This window comes from Hylaeus volcanicus, chromosome 5, assembly GCF_026283585.1.
Source record: "Hylaeus volcanicus isolate JK05 chromosome 5, UHH_iyHylVolc1.0_haploid, whole genome shotgun sequence".
NCBI classification, from domain to species: domain Eukaryota; kingdom Metazoa; phylum Arthropoda; class Insecta; order Hymenoptera; family Colletidae; genus Hylaeus; species Hylaeus volcanicus.
Window position 1 is genome coordinate 5,033,967 of NC_071980.1, and position 27,765 is coordinate 5,061,731.

The following is a 27,765-nucleotide window of genomic DNA, read 5'->3' on the forward strand; positions in this document are numbered from 1 at the left end:
GTACAAAGTAAAAATCACAAGAAGACGCGTCACGAGAGTGGCCATCGCCAGCAGGAGATCGATCGTCGTTCAGCTTCCTCGAAACCCTGATTCTCCTTTGTAGGTAGCAATTACTGTCACACATGGTCTTCCGACGCGACGATTCCTGTCTACGTCTTCAAGGTCAACCGGAAATTCGGAAGAGGTGGTCGGTTCTGGGGAATTAGCACTGACCTAGGGAAGGCCCCGAGGTCGTCGATGGCACACATTCCGAGTGCGCCTATATTAAGTTAACTGCTTCATAGCTGCCGATTGGACAGCTGGTTTACCATTGCCGATATATAGGTATACGCAGGGCATAGACAATGCCAATTGCACGCATCCGCAAATTTGCCACCAACTGGCACGCTTATGTTATAGAGTTACTGCGGCTCTACCTAAGTGGCTCCTCTCTCTAAGACACCGAGTAAAGGTGAGCTCACAACGATTGCCATCCGACGTGACACGGAACATTAATATCAATACTGGTTTCTGGTCATTCGTCATTCGGTAAGAATCCAACCTGGTGGTTCAGAAATTCAGACGTTAGTCCAGTGTTTGAGAAAATTCTAGAGAAGACTCTTGTTGGATGAATATAAAAACAGGTATAACGTAACATTATTATTTAGTTGAATATATTGTATCGTGTATATTTATACATATCGAATATCCAGCAGACACGTCATTGAGACTGATAATATTTTCCCAGTCAGTGCAATGGCTTCCTTCGTACAAAAAATTGGTAATGACCGAAGCCCCGCGGGAATAGATTCAAGTAGATTTAACGCTTACAGCATGATATCATTTACTCGATTCCGCTCCATTTGTTTCTACACGGTGGGCAACAAATTTCAGTTGAAGTTTAATATAATTGTTGAATTTGTTCTTCACTGTTCCCCAAAAAACGGCAATGTTAATGTCGTTGTAATGTCTTCCTTTAAAACAAGAACTTGATTTGACCGTTTCGCAATCGAGATCGTAGGCCTGAACATCTGGGGGAAACGACATTATGTCAGACTCACCACCTGTGCCACGCATGCCAAGGTTGCAGCGGGAAAACGATCTAAGTATTCACTCTCGCGATGCAGATTTACCGTCGGTGATCCGTGACTAATGAGAATTCTGAGATTACAAGTCCCACGTAGCCACGCTGTTCCAGTTCGAACTTCGGTTTCTCATAAAAGAGACCGTACATATATGGATGGACGGCGTTTAACGTGGCCTTAATCGCGCCCAGACGCCTAAAGCAGCGAGTCACTGTACATCGTCTTTACTTAATCGACGGCGTCTTATTTCCATTGCGTTGATACGGTGTATCGACATCGACGTTTCGCAATCGACGATAAAGAATCGTTAGGTCAACGTTAGCCTCTCTGTTTCTCACATTTTTCGGAATTTGTAGGAATTTTTATTTTCGTATGCGATATGCGTGCAATGCATGTGTGATGTATGTAGGATGTGTACACGATCACATATACATTACGCATGCCTCACAAATACACCACGTCACATATATATCACATTTACTAGACACGCATGAAATTTCTATAAATTCTAACAAATATGAAAACTCATCATATGCATCAAGTACGCGTCACACGAACATCAAATGGACATCACATATGCGTCACATATAATCATATAATTGACATCGGATGCACGATAAAATTCCTCTGAATTCTGCCAAACGTCGAAAATTCTTTACAGCCAACAAAAATGAAATCGTCGATCACAAGCTAATCACAGTGTCCCAATGCGAAACCAATCTCGTCCAATTCGTCGTGCAATACGCACGACCCTAATCGTCGATTGGCAATGGTCTTACGGTTACCGTCAGCGAGGCAATAGAGACGGTGTTAGCCGTTTAGCTCGACTCGATTCGCTACTTGTCCCTCGGTTCTCCTTCTGCTCTCGCGAGATTCTCTTTCTGGGTCAGAAAATATACGACGTGCATCGATCGATATGACTAACAATAAGTCATCGACTCGACGCCGCGGCGAAGAATACTCCTTGTTGGGACTTGTGGTCGAGGACGACGGAGACGCGAACGAGTGATAATCGATAATCGAACGCGGAGAGTAAATGGGACGATTGTTCGTCGCGAGACGAGAGACCTTCGCGGATAATCTAGAAATTAACGCGCCTCGGTGACGGTTTTAACTGGCCGTTTTATTGCGATTCGCTCGTTGCAAATGATGTTTTACGCGCTGACAGTTTATCTTTGGTGGGATCTTGGGTGGACGTTACGATACCTGACTGATGGAGGATGAGAGCTCTCCTTGGAGCTCTGGAGAACCGTCGTTGGATGTAGAGTAGTTTTCTTCCAGATCCGCGAGGTCGTTTCTTTGATTGCTGCGAGTGGAAACGGGTTGCTATTTCGCTTCACTAAAATTTTGATTACCCTTTGTCCTTTTTTTTCACATTTTGGAATATAGAATTTATTAGTAGCAGAGATCAGTTCAGCTCTTATCAGCATCGGAGGTCTCCTTGGCAGAAACGGATATGAAGATGAATGAATAATAGGTCGACGGGATCAATAACTTCCGTCACGTGATGATTATCTCTATGTACATACCGAGCTCAACTATTTATGGTAATGAATTTAAATGTATGCTATTTCTCTCTCTTTCTTCGTGTTAAACGATCAGAAACTTTGGACAATATTCTAAACAGCTTTGTGTGCTTGATACTTACGCAAAGTAAACTGAAGTCGAACGTTTCGAACGGGTGGTTAGATGTCGATAAGACTGGAAAGTAATAGTGTTTATACAGATTTAAAACGTGAGAAAATGCGAGTGAAATGGTTGTATATAAATTTAATTGCTTTAATTAAATATTCCTCTGTGAAATTGATACAAAAATAATCTCAGCATTTCGAGATACGATGCTCTGATGCGTTTGAAGTATTAATGATGTAAAATTACCATTTTATTACCGTGTTAACGCACTTGTACATATTAATAGTAATATACATTTAATGAATTACTAAAACTGTTTAACATGATTTAAGATAATTTTAGATCAAAATAATCTTCTTGTATTTAATTAAAATTTATGTAACAGACGGTTTTTCGACCATCAATGTACTTATCGTTGGATAAAAAAAGGCTTATGTTACTTATATGACTAACGCAGTTTATTTTAAATTTATAAATCAAGGATTGATACGATTAAATACAAAGGACAGACACAATTTTATAAATATCCATTTTAAACATATTTTAATTCATAATTAAATAATTAAAATAATATTTAGTCGTTCATCATGTTGTCCTCAAAGATGTTACGTAACGCTATGTACACCATATCTCGAATATTGACTCACGAGAAAAAAACATCAGACTCATCTTAAGTTAGTCTCAATTAGTAAATTTACGTTTCGTTTTTTTTCTTTTGAATTGCGAAATTAACGTTTATCTTAAACATGTGTCACCGCGTTCAAGGATTCCTTTGTAAGCAAGCGACGAACATTTCAAGGTACGATTTCAGAGAGATGGCGAGCAAGAGTATCGTCATATATTATAATCGGTATCGTCATACTGGTCATCATACCGGATAATTTCCTACTATGTACTGTACAATTCTTTCAACATAATGGAAGTTGTTTTAATTACATATTGCATAAAGCAACTTTCACTCGAAGAATGTAGAACGAAGGTTAAGGGGTCCGTCTCGTTCTAGAATTTCAAGTCCACGCGGCCAATTAATAATAATTTTCTTCGAAAGAAAAGCTGGAAAAACTCAGGGTCGAAAAGCAAACAGGCAGATAGTGAAATGCAACGAATCAAACGATCGCGACCATTATCGCTCTGATTTCGGGTTACGCAACATCGATCTCGCGAATAGCGTGGGTCGCTAAGTGAATGATTAAACGTGCTGTTCCAGGTAATCTGTTCGGCAGAATAATTGCGAATGATTAGGTGTAGCCACGTGTCGAACCACCCACAATTAGTGGGGCGTTTATTACAGGTAACAAGCGTAGGATTTGTAATTAATTTGAGACTATTCGTTGGCTCGATGTATCTCGGTCTCTTTATATTTATCGATTCTTGGTGCAATCTTTCACACAGTCGGCGATGACGTTGAAAATTATACAGGAAGTAACAGCTTTACTTAATAAACAGAAAACAAACAAATAACTGATACACGCGAACACGATAAAAAAAAAGGAGGATTTCATATATCTCGACGTGATTACGTTAACTGGATTTGCGAACAAGAAATTTAAGCCATATACACACAAAACATCGGAGTGTTATCGATTTCGTCATTGACTTGTGTTTACTGTTACTTTAGTATCGATTCACTTTTCTGCCGATTAACGAATAACGATTAACGATTCGACTTTTCTTCCTAATTCTCCTAACTTTCACTCAGGATTAGATTGTAGCGATTTACGTCTAGTTACGTTACAATTAGTGACGTGGTTGGTCTCAAATAGATTGAAAATCATCGTGTACCATCGTACGTCGTCATATACCGTCGTCACTCGTCATACACCGTCGTATCATATTAGGTCCTTCTTTCTCAGCCAAACGCAAGTAGTACAGGATGTACCCGATCTTTGTATCTCGAATAAAACCACCCAAGATAACGATTAAACACGAAAGACGAAGGTCTCGGCAGCATCTTTAGGAAAAGTTTTCGTGACGAAACACGTAATTGCGGCTCCCCCAGGTGAGGGGGGGGGGGGTGGGGGAGGGGGAAGAGGGTAACCGCGTTAAAGGACAAACCAGGGACGCCCCGTGTTCACCAGGAACGATTTTACCGGTTCCACGAGACAGATCGCGCACACCTATCGCTACCAAGCGTGCATCGCGAAACGTGGTGGGGGGATCGGAGAGCCTGTGCCGACCGCGTTCCCTCACCGGCGGCTCAGTCAGAGTCCACAGTCCTAACTCGGCCTCAGGCTAAGATAGATTGTATCTTTCGTCGGGGTACGATCTCCTGTCGCGAAAATTCGTGTCTCGCGCGCACGACGTCAGGTCTCACGTCGGCCCTGACCGACCACCTTCGAACCGCGGACCGATATCGAACGGGCCATTCGAGGGCCGACGAAACCGACCGACCCGGCACACCGACTCCTCTCGTCCCGTGTCGCGTCGATGAACGTTCCACCGTGACGGTTTCCCTCGTCTCGTTTCAAGTGTCGGTGAACTTCAAGGATACGCTCCTGCTACCCAGGATACAATACCAACTGGAAGGAACGCAGGAGGTAAGGACACCCGGTGCCGCCACTGTCTTCTTCGCGGGCAGCTGAATCCTTTTTAACTAAAGACGTCGATGACTTTGACCGAATGATTTGAAATCGGTCTAATTTTACAACTTCGGAGTTGCTATTTTATTTTTTTTTTTGAAACATCCTCGTTTTTCGAGACGACATTGCCCGCATCACAGTGTTCAGGATGATCTCGCTCCATTAGAGAATCGACGCGAGATTTTGAGCACGAGTAAGACGTTTATTCATTATCGATCGATCGCGAATTAATGTATCAATAAAATGATGAAATTTGTTCTTCTTTAACAGAAGAACTACCGAGCCAGTTAATTCGATCTATGTGTCTGTAGATTCTCTTTAAAATTACTCACTTATTAACTGTTTCTTTGCCTCGATTTTATATCGACAAATTAATTTGCGTCTTCTTTCGTATCATTTAAAAAATGTAATAGTACGTTTAATATCATGCATGGTCCTTGGTAGTTTTAGCGTTAAGAATGTATATTCGCCTCAGAAATAAAAATTCTTGAGGTCGTATACACCAGATATCCAACGTCAATTGTAAACAATTCTTGTTTTCATGCGAGATTAAGCGTACATGGAATTAACAGGAACTTATAGATTTATTTTCAATTTAACGTAATCCTTGGAAACGACTTTCTACGTTGCGAGGTCGGGCGTCGTTCTTATCTAGATAAAAGTTTCGAAAAACGAGAGATCAACAGATTATCTTTGTATAAACAACTTTTGATCCTATGTTTGTTCGATAAAAATTACAGTTTGAATTATGGAACAAAATTGTATTTCGCATTGAAGGAGCAAGAAATAACCCACGTTAGTTTTTACTCGGTTGTTTTTCTTTTAATGATTCCATTTAGAATAATTAATGGCAGGCGAAGGATCAATTAGAACCTAACATAATAAACAATTTTAATTGCCCAATCGAATAGTTAGTTTGATTCATTGCTTCTTCTTAACACTTTATCTACTAGGAGCCTATTTATAGATTTCTTTAAATTTCATTGTTCATTAACTAATAACAACCATAATAAAATCCATAATAAAATCCAGTCTTAATTATTAACTCTGTTCTACACCTAATACAATGCACAAAACCAAAGTTGTGCTATTTATAAATAGGCCAGCAGTTAAAGCGTCGAATAAGAAAATCGTTTCCATCTCTCATCGAAACGAATAATGGATTTCCTCTAAAAGTATTTACGCTGGTTTAGCGTTGAAAACATGGTGTAATTTCAATACCGATCCAAATCAAGTTCCTCTCGTAATGCATACGTAACGACGATTCTTTATTTCACGGCTGACTGTACTTTCTTTGTAATGCAAATGGACCACGACCATTTCTACCTGTGGCCGGTGTAGACGGGTCCTCGATATCTATCGCGCCCGACTCATGACTTTGGTAAAACCGCTTTTCCGGTATTAGTGGCCGAGCCGAGTTTTCTAAAATTAGAACAGAAATGTTAGAAATCGAGTAACGCAACCTCGAGACAGTCAGGGTCGAGCAACAGGGTGCAGGTCGACTTTGTTTTCACGTCCGATAAATGTCGATAGAAGAACATCTCGTGTTCGATTTCCCTCCAAGAAGATAAATATTGCGGCGAATAATATGCGACGGCGTGTACAACGTCGTAAGAACTTTTAGAAGAAAATAGTCACTCTCTTAAATATATTAATCGTGCTGTTTCTAAAATACTACATTCTAATTTAACGTATGGTAAAAAATAGAGATTACCGATCTCAGCTTGGAAGTATTCAATTCATTGTCGGGAGTGTCCATTTCTAACGTACTATTGAAACAATAGTGCACCTTTGAATGAACTTATCACCGTTATGCTAGAAACATGACTCACTAACTTCTCGGTTAAGTAAAGACTTTGTCCATTCGACTAGATTATGGCTCCGTCTTAACAATGCGGTTGTGTATTTATAGCGCGTTCAGCGTTTATTTTCAGCATCGTTCCCAACATAGTTGTTCGATAAACTTTACGTTGTACGTATTTTTCATGACGTATTTATTTGCTTCACACCTAAGTATCGTGGTACGTTTCTCCTCTTATCTGGAGACAGTTTACGCATTTCTAAATGAAAATATCTTTCTAAAAATCGACCTTCGATGAAATGAACACAGTCAGTTGATCATGGACCGTGTATGACCTATAGAAAAATAGGTCGTTGTAGATTACAACAGGGTACACAGTGAATTTTGTTTCGGAGTCTAAATAAAATGTTTGCTCTTCGAAGATTAGAAAAGATAAGTTAGATTCATCGAAAATTGAACTTGTTTGACGTTGCGCAATCTGTATACTTCTTCCAATCCGTGTGTCATCTACGTTACGAAATTCCACAGTGATAAATGTAACAGCTTCGCCATCAAAGGTGGAACGTTTCTCTAATCTTATCTGGAAGATGTTCGTTCGATAAACGCAGTATTAGCACAGCAAATTACGCGAGGAGTTTAGTTATTTTACAAAACAAATCACTGACCCTATTATAGAGGCTCGGTACGCCTGGCGATAATTTATGCTTGTTAGTTACGTCCACTCAATAAACTGCTTCAAGTGTTCGTACTATTCTTTTCGTTTCAGCAGCGGTAATAAATTAATACGCGCTTAATCGAGTGACGTGTAACGATATTCGAGTGACACGTTGCGATATTCGAGCGAGTACTCGAATATTCGAATAACGATATTGAATTACTGAAATATATTTAAGTAATGATATTCAATTACTCAAATATTCGAACCTTACTCGAATACCTACGAAATACTCAACATTAAATTTCTGAACCAGTTTGAACTCACTTGCGAGTTACGAATTCATACTCCAAAGATAACGCTCATAAAAATCACTACGCAATCATACACTTATCGCATAATGATTCCTATTGTATCGTCTAATTCCAATTCGTCATTCTTCTCGTTAACCGTAAATACTAATTTCAAGGGTCTCGGAAAGTCGCCGCGTCATCGGTTTTCAATATTCCTTAGTAGCTGAAACAGTGGCAAAGGAAACTGTTACGATGATGTCAGGTTGACACACCTCCGTTACTCCCACAACAGCTTCATTCATTGCTCGGCTCCCTCTCGGAGGACTGGTCGACTATTTTTACCGGAATTTCCACGTGGAATAATCAATGAAACTTGTCTCGATACGTCTACTTGTCTTTCTACTTGTTTCGAGCGGATTATTCTTTATTGCCTCCTTTAGTACGGACTCGAGCCACGACATTGATTCTGGATCGTGGAAACCGATTTTTATCGGACGACTTGGAAAGTATCTCCATCCACAGCGTCGGGATTTTATTGACGGGTTGGAACGAGTAAGGTTGATCGGATTGCCACGTATCTCGCGATTAGTCACGCGCACCGAGACGCTTCCCGTCTCACGCTTGGAAAACGAATAATTTTGTAATCGTTATTATCGCGGCGCGATGTTAATGTAAGGAGAAACGTTTTTTCCTGTAATCCGTGTGTCTAATTTCACGGAACGTGGGTTTCGTGACACGACATTTCAGATTGGCTCGCGATATTGGGTCACTGCTTCGATAGGATTGAATTAGTTGTTAGTCGATGGCACGTCAGAGTGCTGGGGCCAAGAAAGAGGGATTTAGGAGTCCCCGAGGAATGTTTTTTTTAAATATAATCTGGAAAACTGCCATTCAATCTCGAATAGTGAAAGGTTTAATAATTCCACGGGGATTCAGGACGCCTGCGATGTAAGCTTTCGTCCAATCTTTCCGTGGCACTATCACTGCCCTAATGCGTTCTGATTACCATGAATCACTTGGAACGTCGTCCAACCTAGTGCCTTCGCTCCGTGGCAAGTCGCATCGGTTCTAAATGGCTTTATTGAGGGCGCGAATGTACCACCTCAAGGACAAACATTTTAAAACTCTTAATTTTCTCAAGTGAGAATGCAATGACATCGATTTTGCCACGGAGTGGGCCAGGATTACACGTTAGCCTTTAATAACGTTTCGTTGCGTAATGGTCCGTCCAAGCAGCGCGGAAGGTACCCTAAGATCATGCAGGTAGTCGCGTGTACCTAATTCTGAGTACGTCCATACATTAGTTTCTATTTTTGAAATTTATACTGGCGCGCGTCCGTTTATTACACTAGTGGAGAACAGCAAACTTTTCTTTTTAGCATCCATTTGCATTTACTGTCGTGTCAACTGTTATTGATTATTAACGATCTGTCGATTTTCTTGGAGCATCTTTAGTTGTTTGAGGAGTAATTTGTTTGAATCGAGGCTTTGGAATAATTTAATATTTAGATGTTTGACAAGTGTTTAGATTCTGGAGACGTACTTCGAATCTCTGATTGTTTGAATATTACTATTTGAGCACTACTGCTAGAGTGTTATTTTTATGATGTTATTAAAATTTTCTAACGCACTGGAAAATGTAGTTTCTATTTGGTCATTGAAGCAATTTTATTCCAATAGTATTTTCTTTGATGTCTGTTCGATTTTAATGAATTTTATTGAAAAGATCACACGTTCGTTTACCCATCCGGCCAGTTATGTATTCAATTAAGATAAACGGTTTTCGGTCGAGTGATATTCTCGATCGTCTAAAAAGTTCGATTCTCAATCGATTAATCGAAGGGATACTGATCGAGAGTAATTGCCAGCGCTTAAGCGTCGATTGATAGAAATCCGTGCAACAAATTTGCCAATTGGCTTATAACCGTTATTAAAGCCCGTGCCAGTACTGCCACCTTGACCATTAAATTGATTTTGTTTCAAGCGCCACTTATCCAGGCCACTTGAAGCAAATTTCTCCGTAATAATAAATCAATTTTCATGGCTTTGAAACTCATTACAAAATTCTGAATTCAGCCAATGTAACCAAGCAGAATACCGTCACGTTTACGAGCTTCTATCATAGTAATTATTATAAATAGAGAACAAATGTATTCCTTCTTTTTCGTATAAAATTTAATAACCTGTCGCGGAAAGTAACTTTGCTATACTTCCTTGCCAGACTGGATCGCGGATACACCGTGCTTCGATCACCGTCGTACCTTTTCATCTCATATTTATATCCGAGAGAACCGGTATCCTCGCTGCAACAATAAACTCGTTAGCAAAATATTTTTTCAATCTCGAAAGTGGCAAGCCGAGTTAGGCCTGCGCGGCTTGTTAAAATTCACAGCGTTAAATTTCACACTCGTTACTTTCACTATAAAATCCCGACTTTACAAACATCGGGTTTCCCCGGCCGTCCCTTTTATGATCTCGATAAATCAATCCTGGAAACGATGGCTACTCGCTCGTTCAGCAATTTGCGTATCGTTGTAAACGCAGACGTGTGATGTTTTTTCTTCTTCTTCACGTCAGACGATATCCTGACGTCTGGTTACATTAAGCTCAAGCATAAATGGGTTTTTTCGCTCGCGGTTGGTAGGCTCTAGTAATGTATTCGCGTCGTCATTGACGATTAAAAGCGTATCACGGTAATCGTACTTTTTCTTGTGTAGCATTGGGCAATTAAGAAGTCACGCAACGCTCGTGGATCGATATTGGAAAAACATTCAGTAATTGTTGACGTTTTCAAATAAAAAAAGAAACACAACTGGTACTATCAGCGATTTTCAAACTGACGCGGACGTGGCTTTGAAAGAAAAATAAACGAAAAGTTTCCGAAGGGAGGTTTTGGGATTTTCTTTTATTCCAACCATCTGTTTAATCATTTTTATTTGCTGAGTCGAATAATATTAGAATATGCAAATATTCAAATATGAATCTAATTATGACTTCATGTTAGTTCACGTTAGACACTCGACTAATTCATCGTACGTACTCGACGTACAAATGACGCAAAGAATTCGTGTGATATGACGTTAAGAAAGCAGATAAAAGTCGCGTTATTTCTACCTTTAACGTTTACAACGCTATCACGCATCGCTAAACTTGCGATTAAACGAGCGCTAAACCGCGCCCGAAGTTTGCAGTTACTTAGAAAAATGATTTAGTATCGCGTCGATTGCACACGGTTTTTCGTTATCGCGGCGCTTCTCCTCTAAAAAATTCTGAATTACATCGATTAAAGTGATTGCGTTTCCTCTTTGGACTACTTCAAACGATACGAAGAACTTTATCGTGAGTAAAAGACTACTGCGATTTCTTTCCGTTAAGTGTAATTTTTTAATAACGGTATCATCGCATTATTTTTACACGTTCCTTCGAGATAAACGAAACGAACGACGAATGGAAGAACTTCTTAACGTTGCGAGAGCGATACCGCAGAGATATATTTAATTTAAACTATCTGTGATTTTTGCCCATTCAAGTTTTCATAATTTATCGTAAATTTTGCAACGAATGCAAAATATTTTCCAGAAAATAAACGCACCGTTATTGATAAAATAAACCAATTACTAGTTTTCGTATCGTTTATCATTTTATACGAAATTCGCGCTGCTTGTTGAATTACATTAAGACGAGAGTCTTTGCCGAGCGTCACGACTATTGTGTTAGTAAAAATGTCTGACCTAAACGATACCCGCGCGGTGTTAAAAGGTCGTGGCAGAAATAACCATAGGAGCGAGAAAGAAACGCAAACGGAGGATCGCGGGAAGGAAACGCGCGATTCTGTTAATGCAACTCGTTGGATCCAGACGACTGAAATGGTAAAGGTGGGTACGATGACGTCGCGTGGTCGTAAACACCTGGGAACTTGTTATCACGACGATAGAAACGCGTCGAGCATTGCATCGACAAACTGCGATTCGCGTTGAATATCGCGAATAAACCCACCTATGCGGACAATTAATTTATATTTACAATATGGAACGTTGTTGTATCATTCGTCGTGTATAATTAATTCGTACAGTAAGAGTTTATTCATGAAAGGAGAAAATTAAAACCGAAGTGATCTGCAGATCTACTCTGAACAAGAAACTGTATATCAGCAGAGTCAAAAGGGAGTGACATCATCGATGATTTCGGCTTGCAAGACATCCAATTTACTTCCCCCAATTATACTTCTCAGATTGCAATGATCAGCTTCGTCGATCGATGGGAGTATCACCTAAATTAACAGCCATCTGCGTTTAAAATCTGACGTGTACAATAGCTGCATTACTCCAAGGCCTATCATTTTACAAAAGCTCGTTAATGAATGGCAGTTACACCTCGGGACCCTTCCTTGTAAGGCAAGGTTTCTCGAATAAGCCTCACCGATGAGTTCATTAGCAACTTAAAGCGAGGCGCAATTTCGCGAGGGAACGAGGTGTCTCCAACATCTTTTTCGTTATAATTCTTCGATTTATACGCGCTCGATACTATAAATTCCGTTTAAATCGCTGTTTTACGAAGCAGCCATTACTATTCGCTCACTCTTTCGACTCCCAGTCACTACGATTAATGGGCACTATTCGCCTTAACTACCTCTAAGACTTTGAAACACGTAAAGGTTCGTTAGTGATTTCATTTGTAAACATCACTGATGAATAGTCTTGATCATTCCTATTTGTCGCGTCAGTTGAAGGTTATTCTTAGGAATCTTACAAAATATTTATTCTTTAGATTCTACACCTCCAAATTGGTCTTCCTATACCAAGTCTCAAAATTCCATTATATATAAAATTGAAAAAAATTAATTCATTTATTTACTTTGCTATTATTCCAACGACCACTGGTATACTGACATGTTTACTCCGAGTTTCGACCAAAGAAACGCCAAGTAGATCATGTTTCCTCAAAATTGACTGCGTTCGTGTCTCAATTACTCGTGTTCTCGAATTCATGGGTAATGAATACAGTGATCGGGCGTGCTGCTCTACCCCTTTATCGAAATCATCTTTCGGTGTTAATTACCTACCTCCGATTAAACATTTCCCGCAAAACCGCAGGTCTGGTTATCGGTTACGCCGCTCCGCGAGATGCAACATGGAGCGAACACCTCAAATTACGCAGAAATATGGAGTCGATTAGCCGGGTTTGTTGCACGACCGAACCTCGGTTGATTCAGGAATCTCCTCAGACTCTGCGACGCACGTGTCATGCATCTGAACCTTCCGGAAGGGTCACGTGTCTTCAAAGAAAGCAGAGCGAAGCTTGAGTTAAGCAAAAAGCGACAGGAAGAGAAACACAAAGATAGGATCGCGGATGGTTGAATTCTATTCGAATAATAGATAACGAATAAAACTAGTGTCACGATTCACAATTAATCGTGGCGTTTATCAACTCCGTTCTTATTTTTTGAAAAAGTATAGATGCACTGATAAAATTTACGCGATTAATTACGACTTTATTAGATTCTAAGTAGAGTCGGATACAAATCTGAAATGATCATACGCCTGCAAGTACCTCTTATTCGAGCACTTTGTTACGAAATTTGTTCAACAAATTAGTATTCTTCCTATTCGTCGTACTATATGCGTATCATTCTTATGCGACTCAAGGCTCGAGAAGTTAATTATAACGCTGCAACTTCACCTTACGAATGTTGTATACAATACGGTATCGAGTAAAGCGTGCATAAAAATAAAGATAATTGTACAGTTACGGTGCCTACGGAAAGTCCAACTGCATGTTATTAACGCAACCTCGTTATTTAATATGACTTGGAAGTTGCAGCGTTTCGAGATTAGCGGGAAAATTTTATAAAATAATAATCTTTTCGTACAGTCTGTTGTAATTGTATTTCACACGTAATAACTAAACAGCAAGGAGGCATTGATTAAAATAATCAATTACATTGTAGCCGCGTGATTGGGTTTAATGGATCCATTCGTCAGGCCGAGGGTTAACTTGTACGTGGTCCTGTCTGAAGTATCTGTATGATACACGTTTATTACGCGCGTTTATGTTCTTTGGGAACTTTGGAATTTTTAATCGGGAAATTTTATATTAAGCGGCCCATAGACGGTCAATATTATTGCGCGAAAAATTGAATCGTATGGAGACGATATTGATGGTTTGCATTTTCTCATTCTATATCGTTCCGCGAAGAATTCAACCGGAATTTTTGAAGCGAACAAAAAAAAAAAAAAGAACAAACGGTGGAAACCACTTTCATCTCCGTTGAAAGGAACGATTAAAACGCAGATTTCTACTGATTAGAAAGTCCCACTGTCGGGTCACATCGGGGCTCACGAATATTCATGGTGGACGCTCGCATCAGCGGAGACGCGATAAAAGGGGACAATCGCGTTTTACTTTTCATACGGCCGGGACGGCAAGAGTAGAAAAGGACGGTTGTTCTGATTGCGAGCAGCGAGGCATTAGCAATGCTGATACGCTCTGAAGACGACAGAAATGGCCCCTGACCTCCGCGTATTTATTTAATCCCCCTTCTGCCAAACGATAGAGCTCGCGCGTCGTCTCCATCTTGTTCTTACATGTGTTCCGCGCGTTTCTCCAAGCGGTTAACGTAGTTTCGTTAAGCACAGTTTCCACAAGCAAAGGTTAATGGCGTCCAGGGACATATCTAAGGGTACAGGAGAGGGGACATCATTCTACCGATCCCAAGGAGTTACAAAGTCTTGACTAAATATTCTTAGCATTCAGTTTACATTGCATTTTATTTACGTTTTCGAGTAGCTATAAATTCATGAACGATTCTTACTGGCGCCAGTAAAATATCATCAGTAAAGTATCGTCAGTTAAATCGATACACTTTAAGATGGAGTGATTACTGGCGCCAGTCGACCGATATATCGCATTTGGAAATCTAGCTTTACTTTTGCGGTCTGCGAAACCGACGTGGACAACGAAAACGATCGTTGTTGCGGACAGCCCCGGGTCGACACGGTGAAATCCCGACGTAATGTCGCCACACGGTGTGTTACGCAACCAGAGAGTCGAACGATGGGTCGAAATGCGCAGAACACCTTGATTTCCACGCGGAGGGCCGGAAATCACTGTGTAATCGTCCACCTTCCACGAGCGTTTTCAATGACAAATGAAAACGTTTAAAAAAGTGTCACGTTACGGTGACCATGTCGAAAATTAATAAGTACAATTTCAGTAATAGGAATCAGCTAATACTTAACAATAATTGGCTAATTTTAATGCGGTGGATAATCATTCTCTGACCCCTTCGGACTTTGTACCATTTGTACGTCTATTAATAGACGTACTAGAGGAACTACGAAGAGAGAACGATTTAGGAATTTCACATCGAACTTGAATTGTCGTAGGTATTTTGTTTAATTTTTTGAATTGCATTACAATTGAATCATCTACGATGTCGAGAAAGGTTCGGGGATAAAGCATCATCCAACGTCGAACAGGAAGTACCGTAGTTATAAAAACTCGTCGAAATCATAAGATGCCTGAGCAAACTGTGTCATTTAAATACTCATTCTTTTATTTACATTCTCGATGAGTCCTGCGTCATTAAACCGTAGAATTAACGATCGCCATTCTGACACACCGTTATTGAAATTCTTCAAACATTCTAACACGAACTTGTTCTATTAAATAGAAATTTTCTGGGATACCCGTGCGCTATACTTGTTCAATCTTAAATCGTGTAAAAGATGTATCAACGAGATCATTTTTTGGATGCACAGACACTCGTTGTGCGAGGAACTATATTCGTACCATAATTCCACGAAAGATTGCATTAGATAAGATAAGATAGAGCTTACATACCACTTGACAAATCGCTTTTACGTACACTGAACGTCTTCTTCCATTGAAAAACTCGTACCATATTCGTCCATGCGATTCGTTCGATGGATCATCAGTACTCTTAGATGTCTGCATTGAAATATATTTAATTTCATTACATGTCTTTATAAATATTTAATATATAAATAATATTATGTATATACACAATTATAATAATCACTTAATTATAATTTAATAAACAACTAATCGTTATCTATACCTATACTTCATCTATCTAAAATCTAATTGAATAAGTGATTTGTAACATCAGAATGATGTGTCTGAATGCTTGTTTGTCGAAAGAAATTGGTCGACCAATCCCAGGGCTAGTTGATCGTCACGTGTCGTAAAATCTACATACGTGCGCGTTCTATTATGTCGCAGACGAACTGCTTACAGAACTGACGTCTAAGCACGATACTTGTTTCTTTCATACGAGAAAACAAAGGGTGAAGGTTGACCGGTTGATTGAACGTAATCGCGCAATAATCTTAAAATCGTGTTGTCGCCAGGAGGATATCAGGCTTTGTTTCCAGGATATTTCACTGGTAGCTCGAGACACGGACGTCACATGCTAACCTTGGGTCGGTTACGAAGAGTTTACTGACCCATATTATTTGCTTAAGTGGTATTACAGATCATTGCTACCGTTTCGCGAAGGACACTCGCGATTTGCATGCTCCAAATGCAATTTTAATGTCACGTTCGGTTCGCACGCGTTGCGAGACATTTTAGAAATCGATTTTCTCATTTTTCAGAGTAAATTAGAAACATCCACTTCATCATTTTTCATCAAGATTCATCAATACTCACCAGTGTCTATTAATCTTCTACTATCATCACCAATCCTAATCAGTTTTCGCCAAAATTCACCAGTCATTGTTCGTATTAATAATTCTTCATTATTCTTCGCCAATATTTATCAGTACCCATCAGTCTTTATTAATCTTCATGTACCTTCACCAATCTTCACCAATCTTCATCATCAATCGTCAGCAACCATATACCATACGTTTCCCCAACCACATACCACGTCATTAAGATTAAAACCTATCTTAACTACCACATTTATCTAACTGTACAAGAAGATAAGAAACTATTAACGTAACCACAGTATTTGATTATCTGTCCATAAATCAACCGAAACGAGGCTACGGAAATATTAAAAACCCGCTTACGTAACAAGTTTTTTCTCATCGATATACAACGTTTCGCGGGCAAACAACAAAGAATTACCATCCTCGGACAGCGTTTACAAATCAATCATCCGCCGTACGATTTCTCGTCGCTCATTTCGTCCAGGGAATTCTTCTCGCGAGAAACGCATCCTCGGCCATACAAACGCATACAAACGATCGCCGCGTCCCGCTCGACGCGTCAGCGTGTTTCGATTCTCTTCGGTTCGATCGTCGATCCGTTCCCGTTCGTACCGTTAATCGAAAGAGGCGATTCATAACTAGAAAGGCTCGTTAGGAAAGCGAATACGCCTCGTTATTCGCGATTATTTCGAGTTGATTGACCTGTCCCGACGTATCCAGCGAGCCTGATTTCTGGTGCGTTACGGTTTGCTAATCGTTTCGCACGACCGGCTGCCATTGATACCGCGATACCTGTGTGGTTAAGACACTCTCCCTGTGTGGCCTCTGGCTCTCTCTTTCTCTCTCTCCCTTCTCTCTCTTTCACTCTCTTTTTCCCCGGCTCGACACACTCGGGCCCGCATTCCCTGACGCTGCTTTCCTTTTTCCTCGGTTCCGCTTCTACCCTTTCCGCTCTTTTCATTTTTATTTTCGTTTCCTCGTCTTCCTTTGGTTTCGTTCGTCTCTCCGCGTCGTCTGCCATAGTCCTCGGGACGTGTCCTCCAGCTCCTGCTACGGGGTTCCTGTAAATGGTTATCCGCGGCGCAAGCTCGCAGTCAGGTTGCTCACACGCGTAATAATTACACGTGCTCGCATCCCCTGTCGAGCGAGGCCCTATTGTCCTGAATAAGTTGCGAGGTGTTCGCGGGGTTTTATGGCGAAGAATGATTCACGAAGTGGGAGGAAAAGTGCAGAGCGGTCGGGGGTGTTTCGACACCGTGGGTGGAGAGATCGATCGATCGATAATGTCGAGGAAAAGGAACGGGAAGGTGTTAAAAGAGTATTCTCGGTTTGGAGATTTGAATAAATCAGTCTTTTTCATCATTTTGTTGCACTTTGAAGTTCATTTTCATGATTTTTTTTTCAGCTGAAGTACTTGACATATCTAGTAAATAATGACGTATGATTGAAGTAAACTATAACATAGTTTTGAAAGAAATAATTTTAATTATAGTACATGTGGACCTATCTCGCTTTTGGACACTAAATGTATGTACATACGTTTAACTCTGTTATATGTGTATTATAATCTATTTCCATGTATTATACTTTTTACTCGCGTCGTATTTTCTTTTTATTTATTTGTTCATAATCCGTTCCGTATTTATAACTCGAAATGAAATAATTGTGCAAAAGCAAATTAACGTTTCGCACAGGCTCCGCAAACCGTGTACTTATTCGTTGAATGAACAATGCTCTTCGATGTTACGTTATCCTTATCGAACGATGAATCATTGGATCGACCCAGATTCTGGTTATTTAAAATAAAGATATTGCACAATCTCACGAAACAAGATTGCACGGTACATCACCTCGAATCATTCAAGAAAGAAATCTAACCGAAACTTGGAAGATGAAAAAGTCGAAGGGTTCGCTCAAGAACCGCCTGACAGATCTTTCGAGTGTCCAGCTACTCATCAAAGTTTCTGTCACTTTTCAAGAAGCCCCATCTGTCTAACTTTTTCATCTTTCAACATTTCGGTCGAACTTCTTGGACACTTGAACCGAGAGCCTAACTTTGGAACTATGAAATAGTGGTTTCAAACAAGATTCGTACAGTGGCTCTTTTATGATAATAAGAAACAGTGTTCAGCGGTTAGGTCATTCGTAAGTATCCTTGAATTTTAATCAAATTCCGAGGTCCGAGAACCGGAGGAGCTTCGAAGATGAAAGTCGACGCGTACGAATGGGAGACGAACGCGATCGACTGGCCAGCATGAAAGGATAAGAATGCAGGCACCTGGGCGCACAAAGATCTTTTTCATTCCGGCGTGGCTGCAGGCGGGGAGATTTCAGAGATACTTTCGACTTCCTCGTACTGAAAGGTACACGACCTCCTGAAACGACTTCTGGAATCGGCCGGCTCTGCTCGAAGCACGTGGTTAACTGGACCACGAGGCCGCGACGGTACCGTTAAGCACGCAGTCGGCAAAAAGCCGAACCATGACCAAAGCGGGTGTGTATGCTCGTTGTTGGCTTCTTTGCAGCTTCGAATTTCCTGCTCAGGCATCGCCCCGGCTATTGTCGGGACCTGGCGACGTATTGTGTCATTCGGGATGGATTGACCTTGGATCCCATGATTTCCCCCTGTCGCGCTTTTTACCACCGAAGGCGGACGAAACGATTTATCGCCTCGCCGAGAGACGAATGGTGGCGTTTAGTGGCCTTTAGTGGCCTTCTTGGGGGAGCTGTTTCATATTTGGTCATGTAACGTACGTTTGCTGGCTTTTTTAGTAAAAATCGACGAGTTCTTTCTTCGAATGTTACGTTAAAAATATGTAAGATGCACAATTTGTTGCAGTAAAGCATTGTTTGTATCACGAAAGGTGAATGACAACAATGAAAAATATATTACAGAAGGTAAACCGTTGACAGATCACATAAACAACCTGTATCGTCAAATATTCTAGGAAATGTTCGATTAACACGATATCTCGGCTGCCACACCTTCGAGCAAACAAACAACCTAATCCGAGACAGAGAAACCTACAGAAACTTTGGATTATGAAAGATCGCCCTTACGCGCCTCTTATGTCGACAGATTGCGCAACGATAATAAGTATCCGCTACGGGACGCTAATGAATTATAAATATAAAGCGCGCGGAGGCCAATTATGTCTTCCGGTCTTCAATTAACATTTAGACGCAACGATGTATGATACGTTTAGGTAACGATCACGGAACGATAGGCAACAGGTTTGCTTGCCATGTCGAATCTTATTGCCGTAATTCCGCGTAATCTCCGGACCGAACTGGGTTGCACAGTTATTAAAGAAAAGGGGTGCATTTTTGCCGCGGATAATGGCGGCAGGTGTTTTTTGAATGTAAGGACACGGCGCTCTTTGAACTCGAGGTGAACCAGCGGATGGACGCGTATTAGCGGCAAATTGATAAATACGAAAGGACATAGCTGGTCAGGAATCGAGGGAAACCTAGCGTGCGTTCAACAATCATAATCATCGCGTAATGACTTTTCGCGGACGTGCGCTAGGTGGCTATTTTCACTTGCATGGTTTTCATGGCGTGAGTCATGCTAATGGCCCTGTGTGCACATTGCGAGCTGTTTTCCAACGTCTCCCTTTCGCAATCGAAGCATTTCCTTCGAGGATGTCGCGTGATGCAATGAACGTCGGTTCAGGATGCATTTGTATAAATAGAATAAATGATCGTTGTTCGATAGGGGACCTTTTTTGTTATTAACCTGTTGTCGTAGGTTTGATTTCTTGACTATTCTTGTTATATCAAACTAACGTAAGATACGAAAGGAAATGAAGTAAATATTCTTGTATGTTGCACTGCTAGAGCATTGATAAAATTAATTTTGTCTTGTTTTGCAGATGCTACCGAAAGCACGGCGCTGCTGAAGCCACGTCTGATCAAACAAGCCGTAAGTATCTCGTTACAAATATTTGTACAGATAATCCTCCTACGAAGTACATCCAAGGACTCCTCACAATTTTATTCGAATTGCATAGGCTCTATTTAGCATTTTACAATCAATTACATTTTAATTGCGGAAAAATTATGTGAAATGATAGGAATGGGAAGGTGTCAGAGTCTCTAAATGGACAGATTATCAGGTGTTCTTTTCTCAGCGTCAAAGAATCGTGTATTGTCTAGTAAAATCTCTCCGAACTCATTGGCCATGACCTGACGCCACCCACGCGACCGAACAAGACACTCGGAGACTGCTTTGCGCAGTACGTAACTACTTAAGTCCTATTAGCTGTTGCGTCTGTTTGCAAATTAGGCGCAGAAGTTGTCAGAAGTGTCCGACGCTGTGTACGCATGTGTCTGCACGCGTGATTTGGACATTCGATCCGATGGAATTACGCGACAGCCAAGCGTACAGATTTCAATCACACAATTTATGGCAAATTTGTCTTTTAGCCACACGTCACGCACAGTGTTTCCCTATGGGGTAGAGTGCTTCGTTCATATAAAGGCTTCAATGTTAAAATGCTTCGATGCAAGTATGCTTAACTGCTAATCAGTGACCTTCCCGTTCTAGGGTTAATTGCGAATATAATTGTGAATATTAACATAAAATATTCGGAATTAATATATTGAAAGTGCTTGGGTAATAAAATGTCTTAACAGTTATGTTCGAGGTATAGAATGTGACCTCTAGTGGAGTAATGTACATAACTTGAACATTTCTTTTCATTAATACATTATTAACTTCTTTTCACGTTAATATTATTTTCTTTTATTAATACTTTTCTCGCTCGTCAAAGTTCAACGACTATTGGAAAATCTTCTTCGCGCGCCACTTTGAATCCACCACGTACATATTTCCATCGAAAGCCACTGCTACAAACTGACAAATATATTTCTCGCGTGCGTACACAATTTCCTCGAATAAAGTTTACATCCTAACCGCAAATACTTGACGAACGATACGCCGGAATGCGAACTGTTCACTGAACACGCACATCTGCCATCCGAGACGTTTCCTAGTATTTTCCATCGGCTGGAATGATCCCACGAGACACCGCGTACATAAAAATTGTCACAAACGTGAGAACACGCGATGGTCATTCGCTACATTGTACGTCTCGCGTGTAATGAGAATGTAATTCCTACATGCTAATTTGCAACGTTAGATGCGAATTGCGTCACCAGCTCACGGCGTTGCGGTGTTAAGAGGAGATCTAGATCAGCTTCGGTCCGTACTTTGCAGAGCTATAGTAATTATTACTCATTTTGCCGCGACGCGTTTGCATGCGTACCGAAATCCATCTCGACTGGTGTGCCATTAAATTCCAATTTCTCAAAGTTCATATCGCCAAAATTTCCCAATTTTCCCACTATTAAGGGCACAACATCGTAAAGTTTTTTTTTTTACAATTCGATTTCATTCTATTACGTTTCTGGAAGAATGTACTTTTCAAGAATATTCTTCGAAATTTGAGAAAGAAATTTCAAAACGATTGGCAGCTTTCTGAGAAAACTGTTGATGTTGTGTCTCCGTTGATACTCGAAGCATTAAGAAAGCACAGACAGAAAGAATCAATCTCTTTTCACCTCGAGAGTAACAGACACCTTTAGGGTGCGCATGATGCGTGACAGCCACGGCAGCGATCGACGCGATTACCAGTGATCAGGGGAGTTCAATGCTCGGGCATTCCCGCGAAAGATACGACGACGTTTCCTTCTTTTATCTGGTGACCGCGGTATATAGAAATTACCAATGACGTCACGCGTAAAGTCCGGACCGGTGGAAGGTATGCAAAATAATGCAAATAACGTGCCGAAAGTAGACGGCCTGCCTCGAGTCTATCTATGTTTAGAACGAACGTGATGGCGGTTGAAAGTGGCATTTAAAGACACGTAAAAGAGTCACCGCTTCAGCGTCGTTATATTTTCCTCTTTCACCGACGTGCTCGCGGCCTCGAATTCCTCGAGGATGGTTCGTTAGTTTCGGAGCAGACGGGGGATTTTCTTTTGCTTTCGTTTCCATCGAAGTTGGCTGTGAGTCACACCTGGTGGGTTCGCTTTTTCGTGTCAACAACTCGCCGCCTTCCGATTAGAACTGAAACACACTGGTCCATTTCGTGCGGAATGTTAATCCTCTACAGGCGCGCGAAAAAGTATCCGACCGTCCTGTATGCATTGCATAGTTTGTATATTAGGAAACCACGAGTCTGGAGCTAACTGTTTCGATTCATTTTTCATACAAATTCTCGTTTATTTAGTTTAAATATCACCGTTGTGCAAGTAATGACACTCCGTTTTAAGTAAGAGTAACTAACAGTAGAATTAGATACTATTGGTTCTTATCGCTACTGCCATATTGAAAATCGTTAAGCCAGAGATAGTATCGATACTCTAGCGATTGTTAAGATAACCACGTATCATATATGAGCCTTGCAATCGTACGAATCGTGATATTTCTAGAATATCGAAGCGATAGGAAGCAGAGTCATGGACTAGAATATTTCGTGCTGCTAATTATTCCATAGTCTACAAAAATTCAATTAACTATATCCAAGTTGAATTCTCTGCACCGTGTAAGTTGCTTAAAATTCAGACCTCTACGCCTTTTAGAGTTTCCAGTAAAAAAACTGACTGAATTTTCTCAAAGATCCTCTTCGTAGCCCCCAGAAACATACACGGCCACGATTTAATTCCAGTTCGCTTGCCATTTCGCAGGTAAATCAGATCAAAAGATGCAGACAGCGCAGTTTCTGCCATCGTTGCTCCTGATCGTCCTGAGCTGCTCAGGATTAGCTAACGGGCTCTGCCACCTGGAGAACGGTACCGTAGCCCGTTGCCAAGAGTTGAACGATGTCAAGTCCATCGATATCCAAGTCGATCTCCTCGACACATTGGAGGCCCGCGTGTTGGAGTCCGTTCTCCGACCAGGTCTGCTCGAGAACCTGACCAGCCTTCGACACCTGGACCTCTCTGGAGGAAGCCTGAAACGAATAGAGCCTGGAAGCTTCCAACATCTGGACAACCTCAGAAGCTTGAGTCTCGCCGAGAATCGCATCGGACGCTTGGAATTCAACTCCACGGACGGCCTGAAACACTTGCACAGTCTGAACCTGCGGAAGAATAATTTTCATCAGCTACCCTCGGGCTTGGACCAATTAAAAGCTCTCAAGCACTTGGATATTCACGGGAACCCCCTGCAATGTAACTGCGCGACCCTTCGCGCGAGGGACTCGCTCATCGATAGAGGCGTGAAAATCTCAAAGAAGATTCTGTGCGTTGGTCCGAGCACCATGAAAGGGACATCTCTATTCAAACCGAACGCCACGGTCATCTGCAACTTCGAGGAGCAGGATCACGAGATGATGAGGGACCAGAGTTACGTTGAACCTGCGGATGTTGGGTCCGGAGACGGTTCGGATACGCTGGACGAGGAGGAAGAAGAAGATGGCTGGCATTCTTTCAAGTCCATGTCGGAGTCCAGCGAAGCTCCGGAAGAGTCTCCAGCCGAGACACCGTTCCCTGAACCCGACGAACCCTCGACCTCTGCCTCAACCACCACTGAATCCACGTCCTCAGCATCGATCACCAGTGAAGCCTCGCAGGAGGTCACGATCTGTTCGCCCCAGGACTCGAACTGCCTAGAAAAGCCGAGCGAAAAGGACGAGGATATCGTATTCTACACCGACGAGAAGACGTCATCGAGGACGAAGTCGTTCACGGACGCTCTGTTCCAGCCAGATGAGGGTTCTGGGGACGAGGACGAAGCCTCTGGCGAGGGTTCTGGGACAGGCGCGATCTCCACTGATTGGAAGAAGACCGATGCAGACGACGGGAACACTGAGAAGGAAGAAGAAGAAGAAGAAGAGGGGACATTCTTCGGCATGCTGCAGACGCTGCGAAACGTCTTCTGGAGCACCACGGAGGCCATAGAGACCAAGAAGGACCTGGACCTCGCGGAGGAGCAGTTTATCGACGCGTCGGCGACCAAAGAGGCCGATGAGAAGGTTATAGTCCCAACAAAGATTGGTTTGGACGAAGCGATTCCAGAAAGCAGCACCGAGAAAGTTGACCCTGGTGTCGACCTTATGACCGGCGAGCTGGACGACATGTCCAAGTCGGGAGACGTCAAGGTGAAAGACGAGAACTTGAACGAAGAAATGGCCGAAGTATCGCCCGCCAAACAATCGAAGAAAGGAATGGGATCCTACGTTGTCCTGGCTGCTCTGCTAGGAATCTTAGCTACCCTCATAGTGTTCGCAGCCTATAAAGGCGACTTTTGCAAGAAGAAGAGGAAACGCGGGGACGTGGAGAACGGTACCGAGATGAAGGACATGCAGAAAGCGCTTCTGGACACGGGGAATGCCCCGCAACCGAAGATAGCTTCCAATGGAACCGTCGAAAGTTTCCCTCTGGTCGAGGACGCGATCGATCACGAGAGTCGGGCGAGACCCAACAACCTGAACGTGGCGCCCAAGTCCCTGAACGGCAGCATGGACTGCATAGAACCGGTGAAACCACCCAGGAAGATCAACGACATATCTGGACTGGATGTGGACTCGTTGCAAACCGAATCCGCTAGAGGTAGTCCCGAGGACCAACCGGTTGACCAGAGTGCTCAGTCTTCGGCGGCAAACGGACCGCCGTTGAGTCCAGGTGCTCAGAGAGTGAAGATCACCATGCAGGAGAATCCAGACAGCGTGCCGAAAACGCCCATACTCATCACGAGAACGATGGCTGGCGAGAATCTAGTCAAGACGCCATGAAGAAGTTGATTTGTTCGGATGGTTGGACGAAAGACAACGATATTATTTGGATTCACCCGTGAGCAACGGGGTAAAGTAACCTGAGCGACATAAATGAGATATCAGCATGATGTGTATATGAGTGTGTGTGTGTGTGTTTCGATTGGAAGGATTGTAGTGTCGCCAGTGTTCCTCGGATCATGCGTCGCGATCAATTATAAATGACCAAGTGAGACGTAGATTTAACCTCGAGTTTGTATTTTGAACACGAAATAGAACTGCCTTTAGTGGAATGATGGACGAGAGTTCGCTCATGTTAGTTGAGAACATTAAGGAGAGGAGAGGAGAGCGATTCCGTGAAACGAGATTGTTTGTACATATTTCCAGATTTATATTGTAATATGTTACATAATATATTAAATACTATGCGTATATACAGGACGTTGGACAGCAGGTGTCTGAAACTTCGAGGGTTGAATCCTCGTGTTGAAATGGAAAGAAAATGAAGAGGTCAAAATTTCAGGTACCTGTTGTCGAACACTCTGTATATACAGGGTGTGCTAAAGTTGATGACCAAACTTTAGGTAAGAACATATATGGTACTCGTTAATGGAAGCAAGAAAGTGTTAGTACAGTTTTTGAGTCCCAAGGACGAATTTTATTTTATCCCAGTGGATAGATCTAATATTTATTTTATTTAAATGCATAGATACCAAATTTCAAAATTAAATTAAAAATTTTTAATTAAATTCCACGTTTACTAACGCTTTTTTTAGTGATTTTTACGAGTATCATATCGCACCCAAAATTTGGACCATCAATTTCCGGCTCAGCCTGTATAAACTTCCGTTATTTGTACAAGATTTATGGATGAAAAATATTTGATACATTTTATATATGTGTATACAATATTAGCACACTAGTCAGTTTCCTTAAGGATCTTCCTTCTCGTGCAGGCTTGAATGACATTCAAGTGCGTCATGTTCCATTAGAATCCTCTGAACACGAAATGCATCGTTAATTAATATAATTTGCATACAAGTTTAACAATGCTGTAATGATAGAAGCACGCGTAATTAACGTTACGTTCGGTTGTCTTTAATGTTTCAGTGTTGACAGATCGTTAGAATTTTAAATGCCGTGCAGCTCTGATAAATAAATGAACGTTTAATTACCTGGCGCTGCATAAACGAGCGAATATTTGCCTTGACGAATGAGTCGGAGTTATGGCCAATATTTTCTCTATCGATTTCTGAAACGGAGACGTTGTCTTTTTCATAAATTTTATTTCGATCAGAAAACATACCAAGAAATAGAAATATACGACGAATAACGATTTTATTCGTGAATAACAAATAACGATTTCGCCGAGATCGTCTACATTAATCTGTAACGTTATTCGAATAAGAACTTTCGCGAACAACGGCCAACTCTGTGGCGAAGGCAAAAAGGAAAAAAGGAATTTGACTTTTGTTAGCGGAGCCTATCACTTAGTAACTAGATGAAAAGTTAATTTATACAAAGTTTCTACCGTATGAATTCACAATGAGCATTCCAAAATCAATCGTATCATCCTACTTCCCATTGCGCTGCGAACCTTTCGTGAAGGTGACGTAATCACTAATTGCATTCGTAACAAATTAAATAAATAAAATTCTGGCAATTAGAGTATCAAGGATTTAAGTTTGTCAAATATAAAATTGGCAATATTTGAGTCCATAGTGATCGTGTGTAAAGATACCTGTACAAAAAATGTATAGCAACAGATATTCTTAAATAACGAATAATGTGCTTATCGAAATATATATTAAAAATTTTGACGTCGTTTATTGTTGAACTGTTTGTTGCTAAACAGTCAACGAAATTATTCGTTATTTATTGGTTATTCACGCGAGAAACGTACAAGTTTTTGCGATAAGTATGCTAAATCAGAGCAGATTCTTTATAAGAAAAACCTTCTAAAAAAGACGTGCACGTTTCTGTGCACCGATTATTACATAATAGATTGTTCATTAAAGGCGCAGAAACTTTGTACGATCATTTCGTTTAATCAGCATTGAAAAAAAGTTATCCGTACCGATATCGCGATTATCATTGGAACGTTCGAGGGGGCGATTATTAATCTTTTATGATACCGTCGACACGTCATCTTTATTGCCACCATTTAATTTGTTCCCTAGATAAATTGATCGTGCAACATTTACAGAGCAAACACTGCTACGAATAAATACTATCGCGGATGGCGCAGTCAACGTAATCGTACGAATAATATTTTTCAAGTGTTTATAATTTCAACCTTGAATGCGAAATAAAATATTAATATTTACCCGACGAACCTTTACC

General features: G+C 41.2%; 1 protein-coding gene across 1 annotated transcript; it reads left to right on the top strand.

Annotated features, from left to right (window-relative positions):
• The first annotated feature begins 4,889 nt into the window (after positions 1-4,889).
• On the top strand, positions 4,890-27,753 carry LOC128876363 (protein windpipe). The gene is made up of 3 exons (XM_054122674.1): positions 4,890-5,233; positions 20,578-20,627; positions 23,396-27,753. Exon 3 carries the CDS (start codon positions 23,413-23,415, stop codon positions 25,441-25,443), a length of 2,031 nt encoding a protein of 676 aa, XP_053978649.1. The 5' UTR covers positions 4,890-5,233; positions 20,578-20,627; positions 23,396-23,412; the 3' UTR covers positions 25,444-27,753.
• Positions 27,754-27,765: the final 12 nt, after the last annotated feature.

What these genes read in the sequence shown, in the direction of transcription:
- LOC128876363 (XM_054122674.1), top strand. Translation starts at nt 23,413, where the DNA reads ATGCAGACAGCGCAGTTTCTGCCATCGTTGCTCCTGATCGTCCTGAGC.